Consider the following 24,056-nt stretch of genomic DNA (forward strand, 5'->3'; position numbering starts at 1 on the left):
GGGAGGTTCTGTCATAATTAAGAAGCAGTGCCTGCACCTCGGCAGTGCACCGCCAGCCCGGCAGCTGGCGAGAGCTCTTCCAAACAGCGCCTCCGGGCCTTTCTGCCTGGCTCCCGCAGGCACTGTGGGCATGGGACAAAGGGTGAGTGGGTACAAACTGCGAGCGGAAATTTAAGCTAGATGTTAGCAAGAAACTTACTGTGAGGATGGTGAGGCACTGGAATAGGTTGCCCAGGGAGATTGTGGATGCCCCATTCCTGGCAGTGTTCACTGCCGGGTTGGAGAGGGCCTTGAGTAACCCGGCAGGGAGGTGTCCCTGCCCATGGCAGCAAGGTTGGGACTACATGATCTTTAAGGTCCTTTCCAACCCAAACCATTCTACAATTCCATGATTATTCTAAGTACTGATCCATCAATCAGAGCAAGGCTTATTCAGTCCTAGACTGCAATCAACGAATTTGGCAATATCTAGATCCAAAAGTTTTCTTGAAATTCCTGTGTGAGTTGGAATATCTTGGACTACATCTCCTAGAACTGGTGGCAGAGGTATAGCAAGCTCCACAATAAGGACATGTCACAGATGTACGAACAGACTCGTCTGGAGCTACAGAAACTAGACAGAAAGAGCAAAAATGCCTGCAATTTAACCAGAATACAGAGTCATTGCAAATCTTCAGATCCTGCTGCATTGCTGGTCCTCAAACAGCTGTCCACAGCATGAAGGAAATACATGATCTGATGTGGAATAATAAAAGTAGGCGGCATTGGCTGAGAAAACTGAAATCACAGAATAGTCTGAGTTGGAAGGCACCCAAAAGGACCGTGGAGTCAATTCTTAAGTGAATGGCCCACATGGGGTTTCAGTTTGCAACACTGGCATTATTAGCACCCATCTAACCAACTGAGCTAACATGCTATTCCTTTTCAAATCTTTTATTCATTTTCAAATCTTTTAGGCAGCAGTATCTACGAAGGAACTTTTGGAGCCATTTGCAGCACAAATACCTTGTGGGTTTTCATATCTGTTCTGAAAACCTTTTAAGGCAGATCTCCCCACTCTGGGACAAAACTAATCCTTGAAAGAGAAAGATGAAGTTATGAGACAGACTAAAAATGCCTCTTTTGGGGGCCTATTTATTAGCCACCCAACCTGACAGTCCTGGATGCTTGTACCCAGCAGCCAAAGCCCAGTGAGGCAATGGCTAGCAGCAAGAAACTGAGGTCAAATCAGGCCAAAACTAATCACCAAAGTCCTCATGAGGACAAGGACAATACTCAATTTAACTACAGCCAGGGTGAATGTCATAATAACCCAGAAAGGCACCAAGCACTATCTAGGAAGAGCAGGACAGGTGCTGGGAGTTGCAGAAGACTATGGCAAGCAGGTGCTGCCAGTACAAAGGCAGGGATTTGGACAGAACAAGAGCAGGTCAAAACATTGAACAGAAGATAAATGAGAACAACTTTCCCTGAAGTCCTGCCTGACACATACATAATGAACCAGCTCACAGGCTCTAATCCACCTGTAGCTGCCTAAAAGGCTTGGAGCCAAGCCAAGCCATGTCATATCAAGAATTCCTCTGACATCCAAGAGTCCTTCACAATCTAGGACACTTTGCATATATTTCTTTCTAGGTAACTTTTGATACCAATAAATGAAGACTAGCAACAACCAGCCAAAGAACCTCCACCAGATACCTGCCAAAGGACAGTGTCACGATATGCTGCCATTATAAGCAGTGCCCATTCTCACTGTTCCATCTGTTTCCTCACACACCAACCACTCCCACCCACTGATGACAAGTAACACAGCAGTGGCTTGCCCTCCTTGAAATGGAGAATTGATCAGATTTAGATCAGATTTAGTGCTGTTCCATTTCCCTGATTTCATTCACAATGTAACCACACAAGGATTTGTATTACCACAACTGAGGAAGTAGCAGAGTAGATTCCTACAGGCAGGAATAACATAAATCAGTGTTGCCATCACAGCCGACACACTATCAGATCATAACTGGGGAGTGCAGGAAGAAAGATGAACTTTTCTCAATCTTTAAAACCATTTTGCCAATGAAAAAAATCAGTAACAGAGAAAAACAACGCAAGATTATATCCATGTTTGATAGTAGTCAAAAGGCCTGATTCTCCAGAAGACTGTTTTGCCACCTTCCATTTAGAAACTGCAAGGATGTCTTACTAGAAAACTAAATTTACATAGGCTGGATTAAAAATAATGATATAGAGAAAAAGGAGTTTGGCTCCTTGAGACTCTTTGAGAATCTATTTGCAATGTCCTTCTGGCTATTGTGGGTGCAGCAACAAGCCTTTGCTTGTTGCTTATCCATGAGATAGTCTTGGTTACAGTCATTCAGGATACATAAATACAGATGTAAAAATAACTACCAAAAGATCCTTTAAAGGAAGACACCTGCCTAACAGAGCATCTGTTGAGACACACTCGTTATAGATTCTTCCTGAGTGTCCAGGAAAAATCTCAGTTTACCTCAAAGAAGTCACCTGCACCACACACAAATTACCAGGTTCCAAAAGAAAAGAAACCCCTCTGTATGAACTTTTCTTGCCGGCCACACTGAAGAAGAGAGACCTGACTCTGGCCAGGAGATGCATATGCTTCCTAAATGATTAATTTTTCCAACTGTCTGCTTGGATACTTTTCCACTTACGACTCATGGCTCATACTATGTTTTTCACAAGAATGTGTAACTTTGGGTGAATTGTTTTAGAACTAGGAAGTAAAACATTTTGGTTCACCTTCCTTTCTCATGTTAAAGAATATATGGGATTGGTATTGAATTCTGCACTCAGTGCAAACTCCAATCCACATTTTCAAACATGTGGAAGGGAAACTTGGGCATCTCCAATTCCCTCTGTGGAGCCACAGCACAATTTCCACTGTCACTGGGACAGAACCAGATTACTCTACACTACTGTGCTGGTGCTCACAGGAGAGCAATGGGATCACCTGGACCCAACAGATTTCCACAGTGAGAGTGTATGCAATTGCTTATAAAATACAGACTCCTCCCAAAGCTTTTCCTCCCTTGATACCCTTGAATTTCAAAGTGCAGTTGAGTCTAAAATTTGAATTCAAGTTCAGTAATGCACAGAGGTGCAAAATAGCCAATACTCCAGATTTGAACCATGTATATGGCCTGCATTGATGCAATGAAGTCTTCTTGATCCAGATGGGGATTCATGACAGTGCTATCAGGAGAGGAATATTTATAAAGTAGGAACTATAAAACTCCCAGTGTTAAGTACATAGTAGTTTGAATTCAATTCATATAAAAAATAGCAAATTCATGAAAGTACAACACCATAACAAAAATGCTAAAACAAACATACTACACTTAGACAAAATGAGCTCTCTAGCAGTATTTATGGTCACGTACTATGATCTGACATTGATGTTTCTAACATCATATCACTTTCATTCATTTCAATCTCGAATGTTTCTTCCAATGGGCGACTGGTATCTGTACTTTTCCTTTGATTTGATGTCTCTAATGTTACTATGCCGCTTTCATCCAGAGTTTGTCTTTCTATGTCAAATTCTCTGAAATCCCAGGGAGGTGAAATTATGTTCTTTAATGTCTTCACTGTATGTACATCGAAGTCATAACATCTTAATTTGTCTTTGATCTCTGTTCCTGGGAAAACAGACAAACCATTAGTTTATTTCAAATTAATACTCCCAAAAATGCAATCTCAAAGAAACTATCATTCAGAAACTACTATGATTCTCTGCTTTCAGGCCATCAAGGAGCTGCTGCTGCTTAATGACTGAAGCTGAATAGAGTTGTTTTGAAAAAATCCAGCAGCCTCCTTTTTTAAAAAAGCACAATACAAGAAGCACAACTCAGATTCAAATGACCGTTTTGAGAAGTAATTGCCAATCCTCTTCCCAATTCTCCAAGGGGCTTTTTTTCTTGTTTAAGTTACGCACAGCTTGGTTTACATGAATGCATATCACATGGCTGCATGGTTCTTCCAGATGTGTTAAATGACTACATATGGAGCAAGACAATATTGAGAAGAAACATCTGCAGGAAAAGCACTAGAGCACACAGATGGCTTTTACTTTCAAGGCTTCAGCCTTCTTAACATGCTTGACAGGACATCAACTGTGTTCACTACAGATAAATCACTAAGTTCAAGGAAGCAGAAATCTATAAAAAGAATATAAAAGTCTTTTTGTGGGGAAAAAAACTTTATGATCATAGAGAATTTAAGCCTACAGCAATATAATCTATTACTGTTATGAAGCACTTTCTTTAAACCATATATAAGGCTGTATTTTTGGAGTCAGAAGAACTTATCCTTTCTCCACAGAGCCAAGTTTTGTCAAGGTGAAAATACCTTGCTCTACAACAACATTAGCATTAGTGCTCTGATTTCCTAACTCCATACCTCTGTTTTATTTTTTTCCTCATTCCCTTTGGGATCTAAGATGCCACAAATCAATGTTTTCTATAAAAGAAACCATCGATATCTTTAATGACAAAATGTTTCCTTTCTTTATGCTGGTGAGAATTTACTGTCATGATGCTCACAAAAACCGGTGGTCATCTGCAATTGCTGGTAAGTTCTGACTCACTTAGTCACTAACAAAAAACCCCAAAACAAAAACATCCTCTACTTTCTGAGTTAATTAGGTAGTGGTAGGCAGTCTTTCTTGACATAAGAATAACTCTCCTCTCAAAGGACTCGATGACTTTAAGAGACACATAAGTTAGAGACTTACCAATATAGGCTTCAGAATCACCAATGTACATTTCTATGCAGTGTCCAAGCATCGTGACTGAAAATGTGTCATCCCGCCTGAGACCAAGGGCCTATTAAAAAAATAAACCAGTAAAAAGTACTTAGCAGCAAATAAAAACATTTACATCCTAAGTCTGCTATGGTTCAGTTTGCTGGTTTGTCGTTACATGATGCTATCTGAGCATAGACTTCAATGTAAAAGCAAAACATTGCACAACCAAAATAATACCATCATATGAACTGGCTGAAGTAGTAAGCAAGAAAAGCACAAAAACAAAACCAGAAAAGCACATATATACAGACAGGAAATCATTCACATGTCATGAGATATAACATACGTTGCTGTTTACTTACTGTAAAATTTCTGGGTTGGAAGTATTTTAAATTACTTCAGCTGCATGAGAAACTTCTGTACATAAAATGTAAATTGCAATGCAAAGTTTGCCAAAGAGGCCAATTTTTTATCTAATTAATAAAATAAAAAAGATTTAAAAAAACCAAATTAAGAATATAAAATAAACACTAATTTGAAGCCTGGAAAAAAACGCTGGTTCTCTGTTCCAAACCCAAACCAGAGTGGAACAGTAAATAACAGAATCTGTGACCAGCCCTTCAGCTGAAGCCAGTTACATACCGTGTGAAAATAGTCAATGGCACTTTCAAAATTGCCCATGAGGCTGTGTATGTAACCAATGGCAGAGTAAGTAGAAGCATTCTGAGGGATTAATACTAGAGCCTGGCGATGGTATTCCAGTGCTTCTTCATACTTCCTGTTAGGGTTAAACACAGGAGATCTGTTAGTAAGCTTCATGGTGAAAGGTGTTTTTACAGTATCCTGTGGGTATTTTCCTTAGCAAAGTGGAACACAATTGTGCCAGAACTTTAAAATTATTGCTTCACGCTCTGAACATAATAGAATGTACAAAAAAGTAATGGATATTGACAATTTTCTTCCTCAGTGTAATTAAGAAATCATTGTTCTCCTTATGTAGCAAAACAGCTGCCTACAGCTAGGTCCCATTTGGAGATCTTAGCTATTTGATATGGTAAATTGCTTTAGATGTTTAATGCTGCTCATTGTAGCACTGGCTTTCTTTCTGTAGCTTTCATTTGCTTTCCCAAGGGAGAGAAGGAGCAATATGACACTAAATCACAAATCATTCAAAATGAGAAAAGCTCTCTGGGCAGAAATTTCACAACCCTTAAGTGCTGCATACACTCTGTCATTTTGCAACACGCTCTATCAGAAAAGGTTTACACATATCCATTATTTCTATCAAATACCAACCACCCTTTCTTTGAAAATTATCTATTAGACTGATTATTGCATTTGTTATTTTATAAAACAAGGATTAAATGTACACTACAACATTACTCTGAGAAATTAAGTTGTCACATTTGACATCCTAGTTCCACATTGTTAAAAATAAAGATAGCAATCACCTGTTCACAAGAAATTTTAACATCTATAGTGATAATGAAATTATACAATGAGCAACACATGAAGTTGTTAGAGGACATCACATAACAATTGAGGCAGAAAAATTACGCAACAGTTTGCTTGTTGCACAAACCTTTCACATGATTTCAATTTCATTTTCACTCATGGTATTTACATGTCCAATTGACTACCACTGTATTTTAACATGCTGCTTTCAAATGTCAACCACATAATACTAGTGAGTAGACATACATCCAGTAAGTTTTTTCATAATAGCCATATTGTGTATTACAGACTCTACTAAATTAGTTATTGTAGACTTTTTTAAGATGTCAAAGCATATGTACAGCTGCCTAAATTCTCAACCTGATTTTCTCAGAAGATTGTTTATAAGGACGCAAAAATACTTTAGCTTTGATTTCTGAACCTGAGCAAATATTAGAAGTTATACAAAGCATGATGTAAGCAGTTAGTAACTTACTATAGAAATTAAAAAAAGACAAAAGTAATTATAAACAAAACAAGTATTTGAAAAAAACCTACAATTATACTCATGAACAGATTCCAGAAGCAGTGCCTTTTGTTTGATCTTGGCACAAGGAGTAACTATTATACCTCCTTACTTCATAATGAAAATGAAGACTAATTGGCAATTTGACCACAAAGCAATTACTACCAAAGCCAAAGAAGAAGTACAACTTCCATCTACCATAATCACATTCTCATTAGCAGCTTTGAAACAAAAATTACAGTGTACACCAATTGAGCAATTAAAACCATTAAAAACATTAAAAAAAATGGCATTGATTGAACAAAAGAAAGCACTGGTTAAAGTCAGATTAAAGTAATTAATGAGAAAATGTCTCTATGTTAAAACTGTTAAAGCTTGTATATGTACTTTGCACTTTTTCTATTCATGGAATGGAAATATGAAATGAAGTATTAGTTTTGTTCTAAAAAAACACAAAGTAAGACTCCCTTGCTGTGTTATAATGCCACTGAATATTTAACTTCAGTAAAAAAAGTAAGTACTAATCCAAGCAATTAATTGGCACAAGCCCACCTTTATGTTACTTAAATCAGTGGACATATTTCAGTATGTGAGGACTGGGACAGTAGAGTTAAAATTCACACCCATACAAGGATCTAAAAGCCTACAACCAATTCCCTATCTAATAAGAATCAATAATTAAAGAAAGGCTTTTACATTAAGTACTTTAACTTTTGTGTAATAAACGAGATATGAGGGGTGATTAATGTAGTTATGTTCACAAGCTGATTCAGAGAATCTTGTTCTTACAGGGTAATTCTACACTGCTCTCATGTGGTACATAATCTTGACATAAATGAGAGAGAAAACACATTTGTGCAGCATTACAGAGAACTGTAGCTTCAGTACTCTCTGCTTACTTGAGTTTTCTGCAAACATGTCCTAAGTTGTTCAATAAAGGCTCCCACTTATCAACTGTTACCTGCAAAATAATGCAACAATTCAAATAACTGCAGCTTCCTAGACTGTAACTAAATTTTGTCTACTTTAAAAAAAGAAGAACAACATAGAAATAAATAGGGAATTATGTTTATGAACAAGAAAAATATAATGAGCATTTTAAATTCTTAACAAAACACACAAGCTCAAAACATTTATTCAATAACTCATTTTTCAGTTTTTAACATTCCCCAAAGCCAATTATATTTCTTTAAAAGGTCAGTGATATAAAAACTTGATGCAAACCAAACAAAACTTGTTTTCTCCTTAAGGAGAAAAAGTCATGTCAAGTCTCAGCCTAGGAGCACTGAAGACACAGTTTTAAAATAAAATTTATACTATATTGCTTTTATCTTAAAATAAACACAACATGGTTTGTCACAAGATATTACAGAATTTGCTGGAGTTTTACAGATTTATGACCTTGCATGTAATTAGAAAAAATACCTCATTTCCAATAGCTTTGATTTTTTCCAGTGCATCAAGGAACCACTTTTCTGCAGTTTTCCAGCTAAGGATTGAGGGGGTGGGGGTGAAAGAAAAGTAAATTAGTGAAAAGTTTTTATCAGCAGCACGAGAAAACTGTATTCAAGAAAGATTTCTATGACAATATTTTGTCATATGACTGCAATTAGTTATAAACCCCAGTAATTTACATTTGGCTATATTTTGCATTGTAGACCTAAGAGCTAACAAGACAAAACTAAAAAAACACCAGAACCAAACTAAAAATATTGACTAAGCACTTCTTATATAGGTTAGGTTTTTTTCCCAGAATATATTTGGAACCTCCTGAGCTGACAAAATGTTTTGCTGTACAAAATTTAATAGTATGCATGCAGACAGATGCCTTTTCAGGCATTCAACTACACAATGACAGGCGCATGGAAGATAGCATCAATCTCTGGATGCTCCTCAAGCATTAAATTCTGTCCTTGTTCAATCTTAAACAAGGAAGAACAATGCAAAAAGCAAGGGTTTAAGGTGAACACCATCTAAACTCTAACCGAAAGACACTATAGTTCAATATAAGTACTTTAGTATATATACTGGCAGATTACAATTCAGAATAATCCATATTTAAGATGGTATTTGATCATATTTTGCAAGCTTACTCTCCATTTTGAAATGCTACCACTCCAACTTCATGCATAACAAAAGGATCTTCAGGTGCAATGCTTAAAGCTTGGCTGAAAAACCGTTCAGCCAGCTTGGAGTTGTTGGTCAAACCATATTCCAGTCCAATATAGAGCATCGGCAAATGACACCTAAAAACCATAAAAGAAAGTGCATGTTTGTTTCTGTGTGGTTATCAAAAATGGAGTCACAAACTACAGACATGCCAACTGTTTGCATATGTTCATGTACATCCGAGTAAAAGTTGATTTAAATGGACTACTACCCTAAGGGGAAGTTTAAAAGACTTTACAAGTCTGTTTAACAAGAGACTGAACCCCAATATGTAATTGTAACCTGCTCTGGAATCACATGTATTTTCTCAGTGCTTAAGTTTACTTCTGATGGTTTTTTTTCCCTCATGTCATTCATATATATAATTTACAAATAGAATATGGAAGAAGTAATCATTAGAAGAATTACATTTGCCAGTAACTACAATCCAATACAATAGTTTTATATGCAAATGATACGATTAGTTCATGACTCATTTTACAACCCCCTCCCACAGCATGAAAGAGCTGTTCAAGCTATTACTATACAGCAGTTGATGACCTGGTATGACAACCATGATTCACAAATTTCAGAAGATGTTCAGGCAGAACTTAGATTACCTATATATAAAACTTGACTTTAGAACTTACATAAAATCAGAACAGCAATCACAAATAACACAGTTAAATGCAGATGGTTAAATTATTGGGGTTTTTTTCTTCCTTGTTGTCTACCAGATAATTGTTGCAAATGCATTGCTACTGTTTAAAGGGATGTAAGTCAATATTCTACACTACTTATGGATTAATTGTAATCTTCCCAAATATGATATTTTGTACATACCCTTTCATGAGCTGTGCAGCTGTGAAGTATGCAGCCATTGCTTGGTCATGCTCACTCTCCACTGCAAATGAATGTCCATATGCTATCCAGGCAGGTCCATAGGTTCGCTCCAGTGTGGTAGCTTTGCTAAAAACAAGAGCAAGTCACAAGCAAACACATCTGAAATTAAATTTCATCTGCTTCAGATGACTACTTAGATAGCAATGCTATGCCACACAGTTAGGTATCTATTAAGATGATTGTCTGTAATGACCAGTTGTAAACAAAGCTCATTTTAAAAGTTCAAACTATTTAGCACTTAGAAGTATGACAAATTCTTGTGAACTGATTTTATTACTTCTGCTATTGTTCAGAAACAGGAGGAATTATTTGATATTACTGAACATAAACAATTATATAGTAGGTGACTTGAGTAAAATACAGAAGACATTAGTAGTGACTCAAAACATACTGCAAAATCCTAGCTATATATTTTGGAATAAATATATTCTATCAAATCCAAGTTTAAGAAGTAGGATATGAAAATACCAAATGAACACTTAGGTTCAAATTTCACCATCTAATTATGCTAGCCTTGAAGAAGAGGAGTATTTGTCACATCACAGGCCATGCATCAGAGAAGTATGCAAAATGTCACTCAAGTCTTGAGCTGAAAACTGCAACCTGAGCATAAAGACTGCAGCCTGGAGTCTCTACAAAAACGTGGACTTGATGGGAACATTAGAAAGCTGTGTAGATTATTTTCTGAGTCTGAAGGCAAGGGTATTCATAACTAAACAGCTCATAACAACTCTGCCCGGTCTTTTCTTAAAAGCTTCTGACATGGAGATAATACACGTTCCATAAGTGTTCTATCTTATTGCTTAACTATCTTTAAAAACTCATTTTTTTCCTTACATATAATCTAAATTTTGTCTGTCACAGTTAAACTCACTATTTCTCATCACAAATCCTAGAGAATGGTTTGTTTTCTGTCTCCTGGGGCAAAACTTTACATGCTCAAACAATTGTCTCTAGCCACCCATGACAGCAATGAAAGATATGTGGGTATTTGACTGTCTCTTCAAGTTTCTTTTATGAAAAACACTGTGTAACCTCCAGTTGTCCCTAGCCTTGTTAGCTTTACACTATCATTCTTCTCCAAGAAATTTAAGCATCTTTTTACAATTTCACTTTTAGCAGACCTCTTTTCCCTTTTACCAGAACTACTCTGAATTTTGATGGTTGTTCTATTTGTCGTTTTTTGTTTTGTTTGTTTTTCTCTTCAGCACATCTATAGACCTTTCTTGCTGGCTAGGGAAGCTTGTACATTTAAAGATGTTTTTTATTTCAGCACCAAAACCAAGTATATCACTCAAGACAGCTTCTTTAAGAATTTCACAGTGCTACTTGTAAGGAATTTAAACATTTTACTCATAATAAGCAGGCATTTAAAAAGTCTAAATGACTAACCCATCTTTACATATATTGTCTATGAAGGTCTCAGGAAAAATTAGTCTTACAGGTTGATTTATGCCTTCTCAGTTTAAGCTTACAGCACCAAAACAAATTCTCAACTTCACAGCAAGGTCCTGCTCCCCAGTGCTGATATTCACTACACATACAGAAGACCTACAGGAAACAGCATTGACCAAACCTAAAAAGCCCACAGTTGCTTGTGTACAGAAAGAACTGGACAGCCAAGTGTCAGAATTTTCTATATAATTCTTCCCTTTTGGATATGACACCTGAATCTGGGATTAGAATGCCTGAGTGTCCCTCAACTAAGAGCTGAGGCCTGATCACCTACAGCTGTACTTAGCTCGGCAGCATGAGCGACTGCAGGGACTATACTGCCCAGAACAGGCAGGTGGCTGCCTAGAGAGATACCACAAAAGTCTTCTTCATTTTTAAAGTATCTCTATGGATGAGGTCTAAATTGCTATCCCAAAGAGAGGGTGGCAACAAAGGGAGTATTTAAGTAGCAACCAGTATATTGAGGCTTCTGTTTATGAGCTTACAAACAATCATGAACATTAAATGTTTACTTAGCAAGTGAGCAAGAGGTTCACTACGGAAAACAGAAAAAAAAGTTACCTGAGATATCTTCTAGCATGCTCATTTTTGTGGCCAACCATGAGGTAATAGCATCCTACTGCAAACCATGACACCTACACATTAAAATCAAAATAGAATATTATTACATATATCACACTCATTTTAGTGAAGCATCAAAAGAGCAGAAGACAATAATTAGAGAAGTTAGGAACACTTTCACTGAAATCACAGTCAGCTCTTCAAATTATTTGGTATTGCAGACAAGCTAGAACTGCTGGCATGTACCTTTCTAACTGGGGCTTATTCAGCCTCATGAAGAAAGAGCTGAGTGGAAAGCGTATTGCTGTCCTCAATTATTTAATGGTAGGGAATACATGACAGAGACACTCTTTTCAGGGGTGCAGTGATAGGATGGAAGGCAATAGGTACAAGATGCAACACAGAAAATTAAGATCAAGTCAAAGAAAAACAATTTCCATTGTGAAGGTGATCAAACACTGGAAAAGATTGCTCAGAGAGATGTAGACATTTATTACTGTAGCATTTGTTTCAAATTATTAATCAAATAAGTAACTCGCACTGAATACCTTTTACAGGTACTTAATTTTATAAAAAGAACTTTGGTTTAAGGAAATTACAATGCAGAGAAAATAAAAGGAGTGAACCATTTTTACAAGCTTCATCCAGAAACAGATTTTGAATTCTGTAGCTCAAACTAATACATTACAACTTTTACATGCTTTCACCTAAAAAAGAAACTACCTGGCAACAAAAGCTTAGAACAACTTACAGGATTATTCGGGTACAAGTCCACCAGTTTGTGAGAAAGATAGAAAAGCTCTACATAGTGGGAAGAAACAAGAAAAGAAAATTAAAACAAACTAAAACATTTAGATGTTTCAAGTATTTTACCTTTCCATACAAAATACACAGAACATCTAACATTATTAATCCGCATGGGAATAAAATGTTTTCTTTTAGTGGTAATGCTTCAAACTGCCTCAAAATAGATTCAGTTTTGCAATTAGCTAAAGAAAACCCAACCAAAACAACCCGTAAGTCTTCATACCACACAAATAAGCAGCTATACTTCCCACCCTTGAAGAATTCTGTAACAACTTAGGTCATTAACATACATTAAAATAAATGCCAGTAGTATTACACTTGAATGTACCTTGTCAAGGTAAAACACTATTCAACTTCCTACATCTAAAAGGTATAACATACTGGCTAGATCCATTTCAAAGTAGAGTCCTGTGCATTAATATGCTGAAAATAGGACAAAAGCAAATAAATTATTATATTATTTGGAATAATTTCAAGCGATTACTTTTTTAGTAAAAATAATAATTCTAGTTAATGGAATAACTTACTACAGATTTTCTAATAATTGCAGCAGTAATCAGCTACAGGATAACAATCCTAGTGCCTATGCAATTTCGAATGTAAAGTTTCTATTTCTTCAGAGCACAGTGCTCTTAAACCGATGAGATTGTCCTGGAGCACTTTGTATCAACTCTCAGCTCCAGAAAAAACCAAATGTTAAAACTGGCTTACAAAATACTAACTTACGTACATAATGCTTCTCAAGGCAGATTTAGAAGAAAAAACAGAGTACTGGCCCCATTTTCGGAGGTACTTAACTGTAAATTAACTGGGGAGTATATTCACTAATCACCAAGAAGTACCAGTACACCTAATGACCTATTTGTGTACTTATAATGAACCATCATGAGAGATTGCACAGCATATGAGCTCCTTATTCTATCTTCTAATTGATTTTAAAGACATTCAAGCTGCTCAATTGATTTACTTGCAGTCTGGAATGAGAAAAAGCCACCCCAGCTGCAAGTAAGCTACTACTGTAATTCCAACAAAGGTGTTGCATAATTATTAATTTGTTTGAACTAAAAAGAGGCCTTCACAACAGCAAAGGCAAGAAGAGTCTAGAATTTTTTCTATCACAAAATAAGCATGTTCACCTAAGCATACATAACTGCTGAAGAGTTCTTTCGACTTTAATTTATTATATTTTATTGTTGAGCAGAAAAAGTACAGCCAGATACTGTACAAAGATCACCTGGAAACAGAAATCACAATGACAGGGATGAGGCACTGTAGCTCCGTGGCCTCCTGGCTACACAGTCCAGTGGTTAAAAGACAGCAACATTCATGATCATGAACTCTTTGCACTACTTCCCCTTAACCCTCAATCCTGCTGTCAGCTCTGAAATTCCCTTTTTTACCAGTTACCACTGTTTTCTTGAAACAGCAGGTAGGAGGAAAAATACATGTAATTTTTCAAATGGTGTATAAGGGGGTTTCTTGGCATCTTTAATTCTTTATTAAAATTGGGGCTTTACAGCCTTCTGTTGACTCATATTAAGTGCTGTGCTCCTTACCATTTGCTTTGTTAAGCTCCACAAGTGTCCCTATATGTACAGGTAAACAATTTGCATGGAAGGGATCTTTTTCCATCACTCTAAAAAAAAAAAAAATTAAAAAAATCTGTAATGCACATTTCAAAAACTTTAATGGTTTAAAAGCAAGCTGCTTCTATAGCATGTAATGTTCCAGTTAATTACCACTTTAGGCACTAGAAAACTATTTGTTACTAAAAGATAACTATTAACAGCATAATAAAGGCTCTCTACAGACCAGAAATATAACAGTTAATTTAGCTTAGCAAAAGAGGATAACAGAGGATTCTGACAAGCTGAATACACAATTAGAAAATCAGAATAAAATGCTCTTTTGTTTTGCAGGTCACTTCAAATTTAACCACCAGACAGCAAACAACATTTCTGTTCATCTTTTCCATACATTTGACAGCAACTTTCAAGCAGTAGTCCTCAACTTCCTGAGGTTAACACCAGGCAGTATGCCTTAGGAGTCATGTTTAGCTCAGTTGTAAAGTTTTGTTTCCTGTGGCATTCAGAAACACATCCATGAGTCCAGATCTACAGTAGCTGAGAAGCAAACCACGGTAGCGTTCGGACCCCTCTGACAACAGAGCAGCAGCGCATGCCTGGGCTACATAACAACCAATAAAAGGTACTCGGCCATAAAAATTAGAAATAACATGCTAGCTTTTTAAATTAATTATATATTTTGATCATTATCAATAACATTATAACTGTTAATTTACCAGAGAAACCAAACTTCCTAACTAACCAAATGATTCAAATCAGTTCATTCTGAAGGCAAAACAAGACGTAGGTAAGGAGCACAGAATATTGAAGGTACCAGGATAAGAAAAAGGATGGATGAAGGGAAATGCAGCACAGTGCTGATTAAGCAGAGTTTTACCTTGGATACTTCTTCTGTGTATTATAAAAATACCATGTCTTGCCAGACACAAACTACATATTTTAAATACCTGAGACATATATAATATATGACATATATATTGCAATACATATCAAATTGTTATGTATGTTTACCTATTGAACAACAATATTTGCTGTTAAGTCCAGGCATAATTATTACACTCCACCACACAAAAAAAAAACCTGAAAGTTGCTTTGTGCACTTACACTGAAGTAAGCTTGTAACACATTTTGAAGTCACAGTTGTAATAATGCCTTTCTGCTAAGGATACTACCACATCCAGGTTTTCCTGAAGACCATCTACTGATTCAGGAATCAGTGTTTCACTGGGTTTATTATACTGAAAGACAAAAAAAGCCCCAACTGAAACAAAAACTAAGCTAAAATCAGATGGTAAAAGTATTAATATTTTTAGTCCTAAAAATATATTTAAGAAGCATTAAAGTTCTTAAAAGTTTTATTTTTAAACTGAAAGTCCATAAAACCTGTATTTGGTAAAATGCTTCTTTCAAATGTACTTAAAAGCTCATTTAGAACACACAAAATGCTTGCCATAGTCAATATCTTTTGTGTAGGCTGTAGAAATCAAAATTGAGCAATATATATTTTTAGTGCTCTCACCTTATCTTTGGATAAAAATAGTCTGGAATGATGTTGTTATAGCCCAATATTTTCAGGTAACTGACATTTTGTCTACATTGTTAACACTCTTTTTCCTCATCTAGAAGTTTCTCAATAAATAAATTTTCAAAAACGTAAATCAGAATTTCAAGTTGTCACCACACCAGAAAATAATTAACAGAAAACTGTTGCACTACTGCACAAAGTGAGATGTACTGCATCAAAAATTTTAAAAATTACAAAGCTCATATTTATTTCAATGTTCAGAATAAATGGGATCCAAGAAAATTTACACCCGAAGTCAATTCTTTCAATTCTCCAGCTTTTTAGTCAATTTTTGGACTTACCTTTTTCAATTTATTCTCAAATAAAAAGTGAAGCAATTCCTTTTCTTCTTCTGTACATTGTCTATTAAGAGGTAGAGATTCAAGAAGTTCTTTTTCTATATGAATTAAAAAACATTGAAGTGGTCATATTACAGAAGAAACCGCAAAATCCAACATTTCAGAACTTAGGGAGGCAAAGGATTTTATGATGGTCATCCCAACTACAAGGACTATAACAGCACAGATACACTGAAACAGATAATACTACTAGTTTTGGAAATTAAAGATTGATTAGTTATTCTTTCTACACTTTAAAATAAAATTTAATAAAGATGAAGTAACACATCATTATTTTAATTTACTCCACACGTCAAATTTTATCACTTAGAATGCTCTATTAACCAATGCCTTATGTACCTAAGCAAACCCCAGGAGCGTTTCATTGGTTCAAAGCCTGTGAAATTGAGAACACATGATAAAACTTTGTTTGGGCTGAGCAGAGTAGAAGAGCTCCAGGAGCTAACAAGCAGGACAGCTGCGTTACTTTGTTTCTTTCAACTCTTAGCACTGCAGGACTGAAAAATAGAAGCTCAAACGCAAATTTGCGCAAATGGTAATTTTCACTCATTTTATACATTTTCCATTCTTAACATTTTGAAGTCTGTTACTTGTTGTATTGCCTTAATTTTTATCTAGGAAAACACGTATTGAGAAAGCAGGTAAATTTTACTTGTATTTGAGAAATACTTCTCTCCAGACCTTCTTGTGCTGTCAGCATATGGTGTGATGTTAAAAGATCAAATGCTTCAAAGCAGTAAACATCAAGCTTCAAGGCCTCTTTGTAGCTGTAAGTTGCCAGGGTTCTATTATCCAAAGCATCATAGATCTTCCCTCGCAAAAGGCATATAGAGCTCTTGATCTGGTGGAAAAGCAGGACTGGAGGTCAAAGACTGTATCAGTGTTTGCAATTTAGTTTGGAGCACAAATCAAATGTGCTCCCTGGAAAGTAAAAAAGTATTTCATGCATGATAGAACCTGGTTTTCTAGTGCTGTCTTTAAATAAAAAGTTGTCTCTACTACCTCAAAAAAATCCAAAGAATGCTCTACCAGGTTACCTACTGCCAAACAAACACATGCTTGAAATAAACAAGTAATATAATAATAAACAAGCCGAGTTGTAACCTAATTATACTATATTCCCTTCATATTCAACATAGAGAAATAAATATCACTGTCACTTCCCAAGGCAATACACTTCTTTGCTGACCATTAAACCACATACTTCATGCAAGACAAGAATGACCACAGTAGAGATGAAAAGACTAAGTCAACAGACTCAGCTGTTCTGAACAGAAAAATATATCCTTATTTTCAATCCAAAACATAGATATTCCAGAAAAGAAAACAGTGAAAGACCATAATTACTAGTTGTGCTCCAATGTTTATTAACTAACATGTTCTTTCAAAATCCCTAGATGGGTATTCAGTTCAGTCAGAAGGTCACAAAAGTGTCAGCAAAAGAGAAAGTTAACCCAGTACTCAGCTCAATCATCAGACTTAACAGTCCTTTAATCCCATTATACCAGCATTCAAAATCAGCTCACATCAACAGTGTAACCCACTTTGCTACTTCAGTCTTACAGGAAAAATGCTGTCTGTCAATCACCTACACTGTAATTTCAGCTAATACATTTTAGCTTGTACCCCTGAAATTGAAGACTCTTCACAGACCCTTTAGCCTACACGTGGTACCAATCTCTTTAAACTGTGTGTCTACACAGAATTTTTTCACTGAGCTTCAAAAACTTCACTTTCAGCTCACATAATTTTCACAAATGTGATCAAAGAATATCCCACTGAGAACACCACTTGAGTCATTATGAAGTATTTCATTAAAAATAACTGGAAAAGAAAAAAAATCTTGCTTTGTTATCTCAGAACCTGCAGCCCAATTGAAAGAAATGTTAGCATCCATTATCAAGACAGAGCTAAAAGACTGTAAAAAACAATGCTAGATCATGGAAGTTCCTGCTAAGTGTCTGCAAATAATGTACAAGAAGTTGTTGAAAAGCACTGTTTATTTCTGCATACCGAGTTATTTTCATACAGGTGAGCTAACACACAACTTGTGTCTGAAAGAAGAACGATTCAGCATTTCTGAAAATTATGTTATCTGAAAAACAAAGCCTTAATGCAGTTTCAGATTCATAGAGCTGTGAAATCACTTTCTGACTTCACACTTTTTTTTCCTACAAAAATATTTTTTAAAATAATGTCACTTACAGAGGACTGTGACATCTCCCAGTCTGTGGTAGAATCTTTCAACCCACTTTCATCCTTCAAGTACTTTTCAAAAAGTCGTTTGTTGATTGGCTCCTCCATATCAAGGATATCCAAGGCCTGTTGATGCTCTTTTGCAGCATACTAACCAAACATGTGCATGTAAAAGACAAGGTTTTGAAAAATCTGTACATAAAGCACCAATAAACACAGCATCATGTTTCAAAGGCATACGTTATAACAACCAGTGTTTATTAGCAAGATTTTCATGCATGCATTTTCTTATTTGGCCATATGTCATTTTATAACTGCAGTTAGCTCTTTTACTGGTCATCTATAATATGCAAAAATGCAAAAACTATATAATAAGCATGTACAGAAAAACCTATTATTCAGCATTATGCAGTCAGAGAGGTATGGTTCTAAAAATAGTTAACACAGTGTTTAATAAAATACAATCATCTTATTCTATAAGCAGCACATTACTCTCTTTCAAATTTCAAATTTAATCTACCAATTGATTCAGTTGTGTCTCTGAAAGCACTGCATTTTACTTTTTATGTATGACATTTTATACAGAAGTATAAAGCTGCTAACTATAATTACACAACCATAAATCACATCTCCTTTGGTCAGATTACAACCAACCAAGTAACAGTGTAAACATGAAGACACAAGACAAAAATGTTTCATATTCTTTCTCCACAAAATATTACAGGAGTGTTTCCTGGAAAAGAAGGTCAGTTGGATTTCTTCAAAGTAGTGCCACAATGGATACTCCAGTGACCCAACTGAAAGTTAAATGAAATCAACGGTCAGAAAATTTAAACCTGTTGCTCCAATGAACATAAATATCTACACTGCCTATCAGGTACCTAATCATCCCAAGACGTGTCTTTAGTTTAGTTTAGTTTGTTTCCAATAGGGGTTAAAATATGTACTCACATGACATCTAGCTGCAAGGTAGCGACATGCCTCATACAACTGAAAGAGAAGTTTCATACATATTAGTTATAAAGAGAGAGCATGTTTGCTTACGCTGCCGGACTCCATTTCGCTCTCTCCTTCTTCAGTTCTATGGCTTCTTCACCCCTTTCACCACCAAAAATCCTTCCTGACCAAGCCTGTAACACTTTCTCTACTACTAAACTCTTGAAGGACACTTACTTCACTCTTGCCTTTACCACTCATTATCAGAGTGGAAGGAAAATTGAAACAACTACATCTGAAGTGACAATCCCATACCTGCGGCAGTTACATCCTTGGACCCCTTCTCTCTTCTGTGACCCCATCCGGGGACAACACTTTGAACCTGACCAACTGAACACAGGGCTATAGCTACATCATTATAAACTACATCATGCAGCTTTCTCAATTACTTTTCTTATAAACATAATCTTGTGACGGTGAAGAAGTCACTGTGGTTAGCAGCAGAGTCTTAAAAGAGGGGTAACAGTAGCGTGTCTTTGACTAAACTGACTTACCTTATCTAACTTCCGCGATCGAAGGGCATGTGCTGCCCTATGATACTGAGCTGTTAGGTAAAGACATTGGGCCAACCAGTAGATATCTTGTGGTTCCTCTAAAAAGAGCAAATTATAAATCATTGCTTTACAATATATCTTCAAACACTTTAATACAGAATGTTCATTTTTGCTTCACTAGAGAAGTATCTTCCCCCTACTCTAGCATCCTACCGAGCTACAAAATTTTACTTATAAATATGTATAGAGAACTTACAATATCTATCAGTGAGAGATTACAAGGAAAAGATAATCAGATTTTAACTTTAACGACATCAGATAGTGCACTGGACAGTGAGCACAAAGAATATCATAACAGAGGTGTGTCATGAGGAGGAGACAACAATGATACAAATTTTAAAAAGCAGCAGTTGCAGGTTACCCTGCTCTTGGACATAGGGCAGAAAAAAACAACCCATAAATGTCTCTCTCAGTAAAGAGATCAGTGGGAACCTAACTACAGTGAAAGCAGTAGACTTCCATAGCTTGCAGCTGCAATTTCAGAAGTACAGCTTAGTACCCTCCTACCTTACTAGCAACCAAAGCCTTTGTGGGATCAAGCCCCTGGAATCACTTTAAGAAGTGTAAGTGCTGGCAGACGCAGGCAACCAGCATCAACTCCCTCTGTAAACCTGCATTGTACTTGTCACCCAGAGCAACTGTGAGTCCTGTGGGAGACCACCATGGTCTCTTGTTGCTCTTGTTTTTTAATTTTTGTTTCTTAAGGAAAGCAAACCTTAAGGTTTGGTCAAACGTGAATTTTAACACGAAGTTCAAAAGGGAAAGGAGATGAGCTCTGCTCTGTTTAGGAGAACAGCATTCCAAAGATCACAAAAAAGCACACCAAACTCAAAACATTAACATTTAGCCAAACAGCACTAAACCCCCACCAAAACAGAACACTGTCAGAAAGAGGTTAATAAAATACAATATAAAAAGCAACCACTTACCATGAGACAGTGAAGCTACTTTGTCAGCCCAAAACAGGGCACTTTGATACTGTTGCTGTAAAAGCATGACAGAAATAATTAGTATTTCTCTAGGGTTAGCTTTTCTGGATAATTTTAAAATACACTGTACATCAGTCAGATTTAACATCTTGTGCACGTAGTCTCTAATGAACAGTGATTCACATTTCAGATCTTTGTAACTTAAAAACATAGTTTAAAAGGGCCAATACTGTAACCTCCAAGGGATATCCAAAAGTAATGTAGAGTTGCTCATTTATCTTCAATATAATGCAGGTATCTTTGACCAAAAGTTATGTGCTGACTAAGTACGGCAATAGGTCGTTAGTTGATATGCCATCACTGAAAAAGTAGGAAGAATTCCCTCCTCCAGTTAAAATAAATGCTACATTTTAGAAGAAAGAGAACACTATATATATAAAAAGGGCACATAAATTACTTGAGGTAACTTCAGCAGCACCATCTCCAATCAAGAAATTTTCCTTCTCCAGTCAAGATGCTTCAACCTCACATAAATCCATAGTGCCTGCATGAATTTCCCCTTATTCTTGGATACACGGTTTCCCTCTTGAGACTCCAGTTTGACAGAAGTGAGTGGCATAGGTAAGAGTGGTGGCATCCAGAGGTCAGATTGAAGCAGAATTTGCAAGTATATTCCACTAACCCAGCTAACGCTGCCACCAGATTTGCAGTGCCAGGCAAAATCTCACAGAATTGGCTGGGATTATCTCCTGAGAAGATCACCAGGCATTATTGTGGTTCCTTTTTATCTCACTCCATGCAATGAGGCCTAATATGATGCCGACGATATGCTGGACATTTAACAAATACCCTGCCATTTCAAGGATTTCTAAGACTTTACAGGAGCATGTAGTAAGGAGACAAGGGGGAATGGATTCAAACTGAAAAAGAGAGAAGGTTTAGACTAGATGTTAGGAGGAAGTTCTTTGCTGTGAGGGTGGTGAGGCACTGGAACAGGTTGCCCAGATAAACTGTGGATGCCCCATCCCTGGAAGTGTTCGAGGCCAGACTGGATGAGGCTCTGAGCAGCCTGGTCCAGTGAAAGGCGTCCCTGGCCCTCACAGGGAGGTTGGAGCTGGATGGTCTTTATGGTCCCTTTCAACCCAAACCATTCTGTGATTCTCTGAAGACTAAGAAAGCCTTGATGGCTTCTGTCCTCTCCCGCACCATTGCAGTTGTGGAGTTTGTTCAGAACCTCAGAGACTGGATTATGCTTTTGGAGCAGAGGTCTGGCAGTCTTTTCTGAAATGCACACACTGATGGTATCCTAGTCCTCATAAAGCACCACAGTCCGTGACCTAAGTGGCCTCTTCTATCACGTGCTCCCACATTTCCATCTTGATGGGGATTAAGAATGCCCAGCAAATTTGTCAAGAGAATAGTTCAATCTGCACTCCCAAGGGGGAAGAGAAAATCCACAAAAACCCACAAAACAACCCCACACACATTTAGTAGCTGTCTAAAAGAAAAGAGACTTAAATAATTCTCTCAACACCACAAAAGAAAGGTATAATCCAGGCCTACAAGGCACTGCATGACTTCTGTTGAGCAGTTTTACAGTACTATAGAATGACACATTATTACACAAAAAAGCAACCTCATGTTTCTCCTGATGCCCCTTCCTCAAAAGTGCACAGCTGTCTATACAGCTGTGCAGCAAAGCAGCTTGGTGAAACAGTTTAGCTCAAATGACAACAGCAAACAAACCAATCAAACCCACCAAATTAGCTTAGGTCCCTAATCAGCCTTTCAGTCAGACTTGCTGGCCACACAGAGAAATGTCTTTGCTGATTTAAGGGATGTGCTTTCCTCAGCAATGATGCCTGCACCAAGTCTGAACTGGAAGGAGAGCAGAACAGTTTGATGCTACATTTAATCTAATTTATTAATGCATTTTTTCTCTTGTGTCTTTTTTTTTTCTTTTTTGCCCTGCAGCAACATAATTGCTGAATCCATCAACAAATGAAAACAACCCTGCCCTCCTAAGAGCCGTCTGCAGCATTGCAGGAGTGTGATGAGTTTAATCACCAGCTAGAGAATCACAGAATGGTCTGAGTCAAAAAGATTAAAGATTGTCTAGTTCCAACCTGCCATGGGCAGGAACACCTTCCACTGGACCAGGCTGCTCAAAGCTTCATCCAACCGGGCCATGGACACTTCCAGGGATGGGGCATACAAAGCTTCTCTGGAAAACCTGTTCCAAGTTCCACCTCCACCACCCTCACAGTAAAGGATTTGTTCTTACTATCTAATCTAAACCTAACCTCTCTTAGTTTGAATCCATTCCCCCTTGTAATGGTCATAGAATTATTAAGGTTGGAAAAGACATCCAAGATAATCAAGTCCGACCTTTGTCAGAACTCACCATACCCACTGAACCATATCACCAAGTGCCATGTCCACTTCCAGGAAGGGTGACTCCGCCACTTCCCTAGAAGTCGGTTCCAGTGCCTAATCACCCTTTCAGCGACGAGATTTTTTTTTTTTTTTTTTTTTTTTTCTCTGATGTCCAACCTGAACCTGCCCTGGAGCAATTGAGGCCGTTTTCCCCTGCCTTAGGTAAGCACGGCCGAGCTTGCACAATCCGAGAGGGCGGGATCCTGCAAATACGCCTTCACTACACAGCAGCCCCACAGCGGCTCCCCTCCTCCTTCTCCACACGAGGGAGAAACCAGGAAAACCCACCGGGAGGCCCCGGCTGCCACTGGAGACCGCACAGGCGGCGCTTCCGGCCCGCCGCACCCTGTGCTACCGCCGCTCATTCCCCTTCCAGCGAAAACGGGGCATAATTACAAAATTATGCTCTCTCAGCCGTTGCAGAGGCCGGCACCGCTGCCCGCCCCGCCCTGGCCTCCCTCACTGCGGGAGCCACGCCGAGACCGGTTTTTCCTCGGGGAAAACCCGGGGGCCTGCCGCCCCTTCCCCAGCAGCCCCCGCTGGGCGCTCACCTGGTCGATGTATTGGCGCACTCGCTTCCGGAGCCGCTCCAAGTTCATCCTCGCTCCCGCGCCGTCCTGGATCCCGGAGCCGCCGAGGGACCGCGGGCCGCCCGCCGGTGCAGCGCCCAAACCCGCCCCCCTCCTTCTCTCCCTCCCTCCCGGAAACAGCGCCCTGAGCACGGCGTTCCGGGAGCGGTGGGGCCGCCGGGGACATCCTCCTGCGCGGGCCCCTGCCTCCACACGCCCCAAATAAACATATCCTGGGACTTTTCTCTGCAGTCCA

The 24,056-nt window shown here is 37.8% G+C and overlaps 1 protein-coding gene across 1 annotated transcript; it reads right to left on the reverse strand.

The window, feature by feature from the left end:
* Positions 1 to 3,381: 3,381 nt before the first annotated feature.
* Positions 3,382 to 23,902, reverse strand: CDC16 (cell division cycle 16). Its single transcript, XM_082278009.1, has 18 exons — positions 23,783 to 23,902; positions 20,796 to 20,850; positions 19,807 to 19,904; positions 19,268 to 19,306; positions 18,326 to 18,466; positions 16,802 to 16,961; positions 16,064 to 16,158; positions 15,302 to 15,435; positions 14,168 to 14,247; positions 12,556 to 12,605; positions 11,805 to 11,878; positions 9,729 to 9,854; positions 8,831 to 8,983; positions 8,163 to 8,226; positions 7,637 to 7,698; positions 5,420 to 5,555; positions 4,766 to 4,856; positions 3,382 to 3,671 (listed from the first exon to the last, which is right to left on the reverse strand). The coding sequence occupies exons 1-18, from the start codon at positions 23,828 to 23,830 to the stop codon at positions 3,406 to 3,408; spliced, it is 1,872 nt and encodes a 623-aa protein (XP_082134135.1). The 5' UTR covers positions 23,831 to 23,902; the 3' UTR covers positions 3,382 to 3,405.
* Between the last annotated feature and the right edge of the window lie 154 nt (positions 23,903 to 24,056).

The sequence above is a fragment of the Coloeus monedula genome (assembly GCF_965178545.1).
Source record: "Coloeus monedula genome assembly, chromosome: 3".
In the NCBI taxonomy this organism is placed as follows: domain Eukaryota; kingdom Metazoa; phylum Chordata; class Aves; order Passeriformes; family Corvidae; genus Coloeus; species Coloeus monedula.

Bases quoted from the DNA above. Each gene is read 5' to 3' on its own strand.
- CDC16 (XM_082278009.1), bottom strand. From the start codon at position 23,830: ATGAACTTGGAGCGGCTCCGGAAGCGAGTGCGCCAATACATCGACCAG. The intron at 19,905-20,795 runs GTAAGTGGTTGC...TGCTCTTTTTAG, and splicing joins AGTAGCTTCACTGTCTCATG to AGGAACCACAAGATATCTAC. The intron at 16,962-18,325 runs GTAAGTGACATT...CTTTTCCACCAG, and splicing joins GGGAGATGTCACAGTCCTCT to ATCAAGAGCTCTATATGCCT.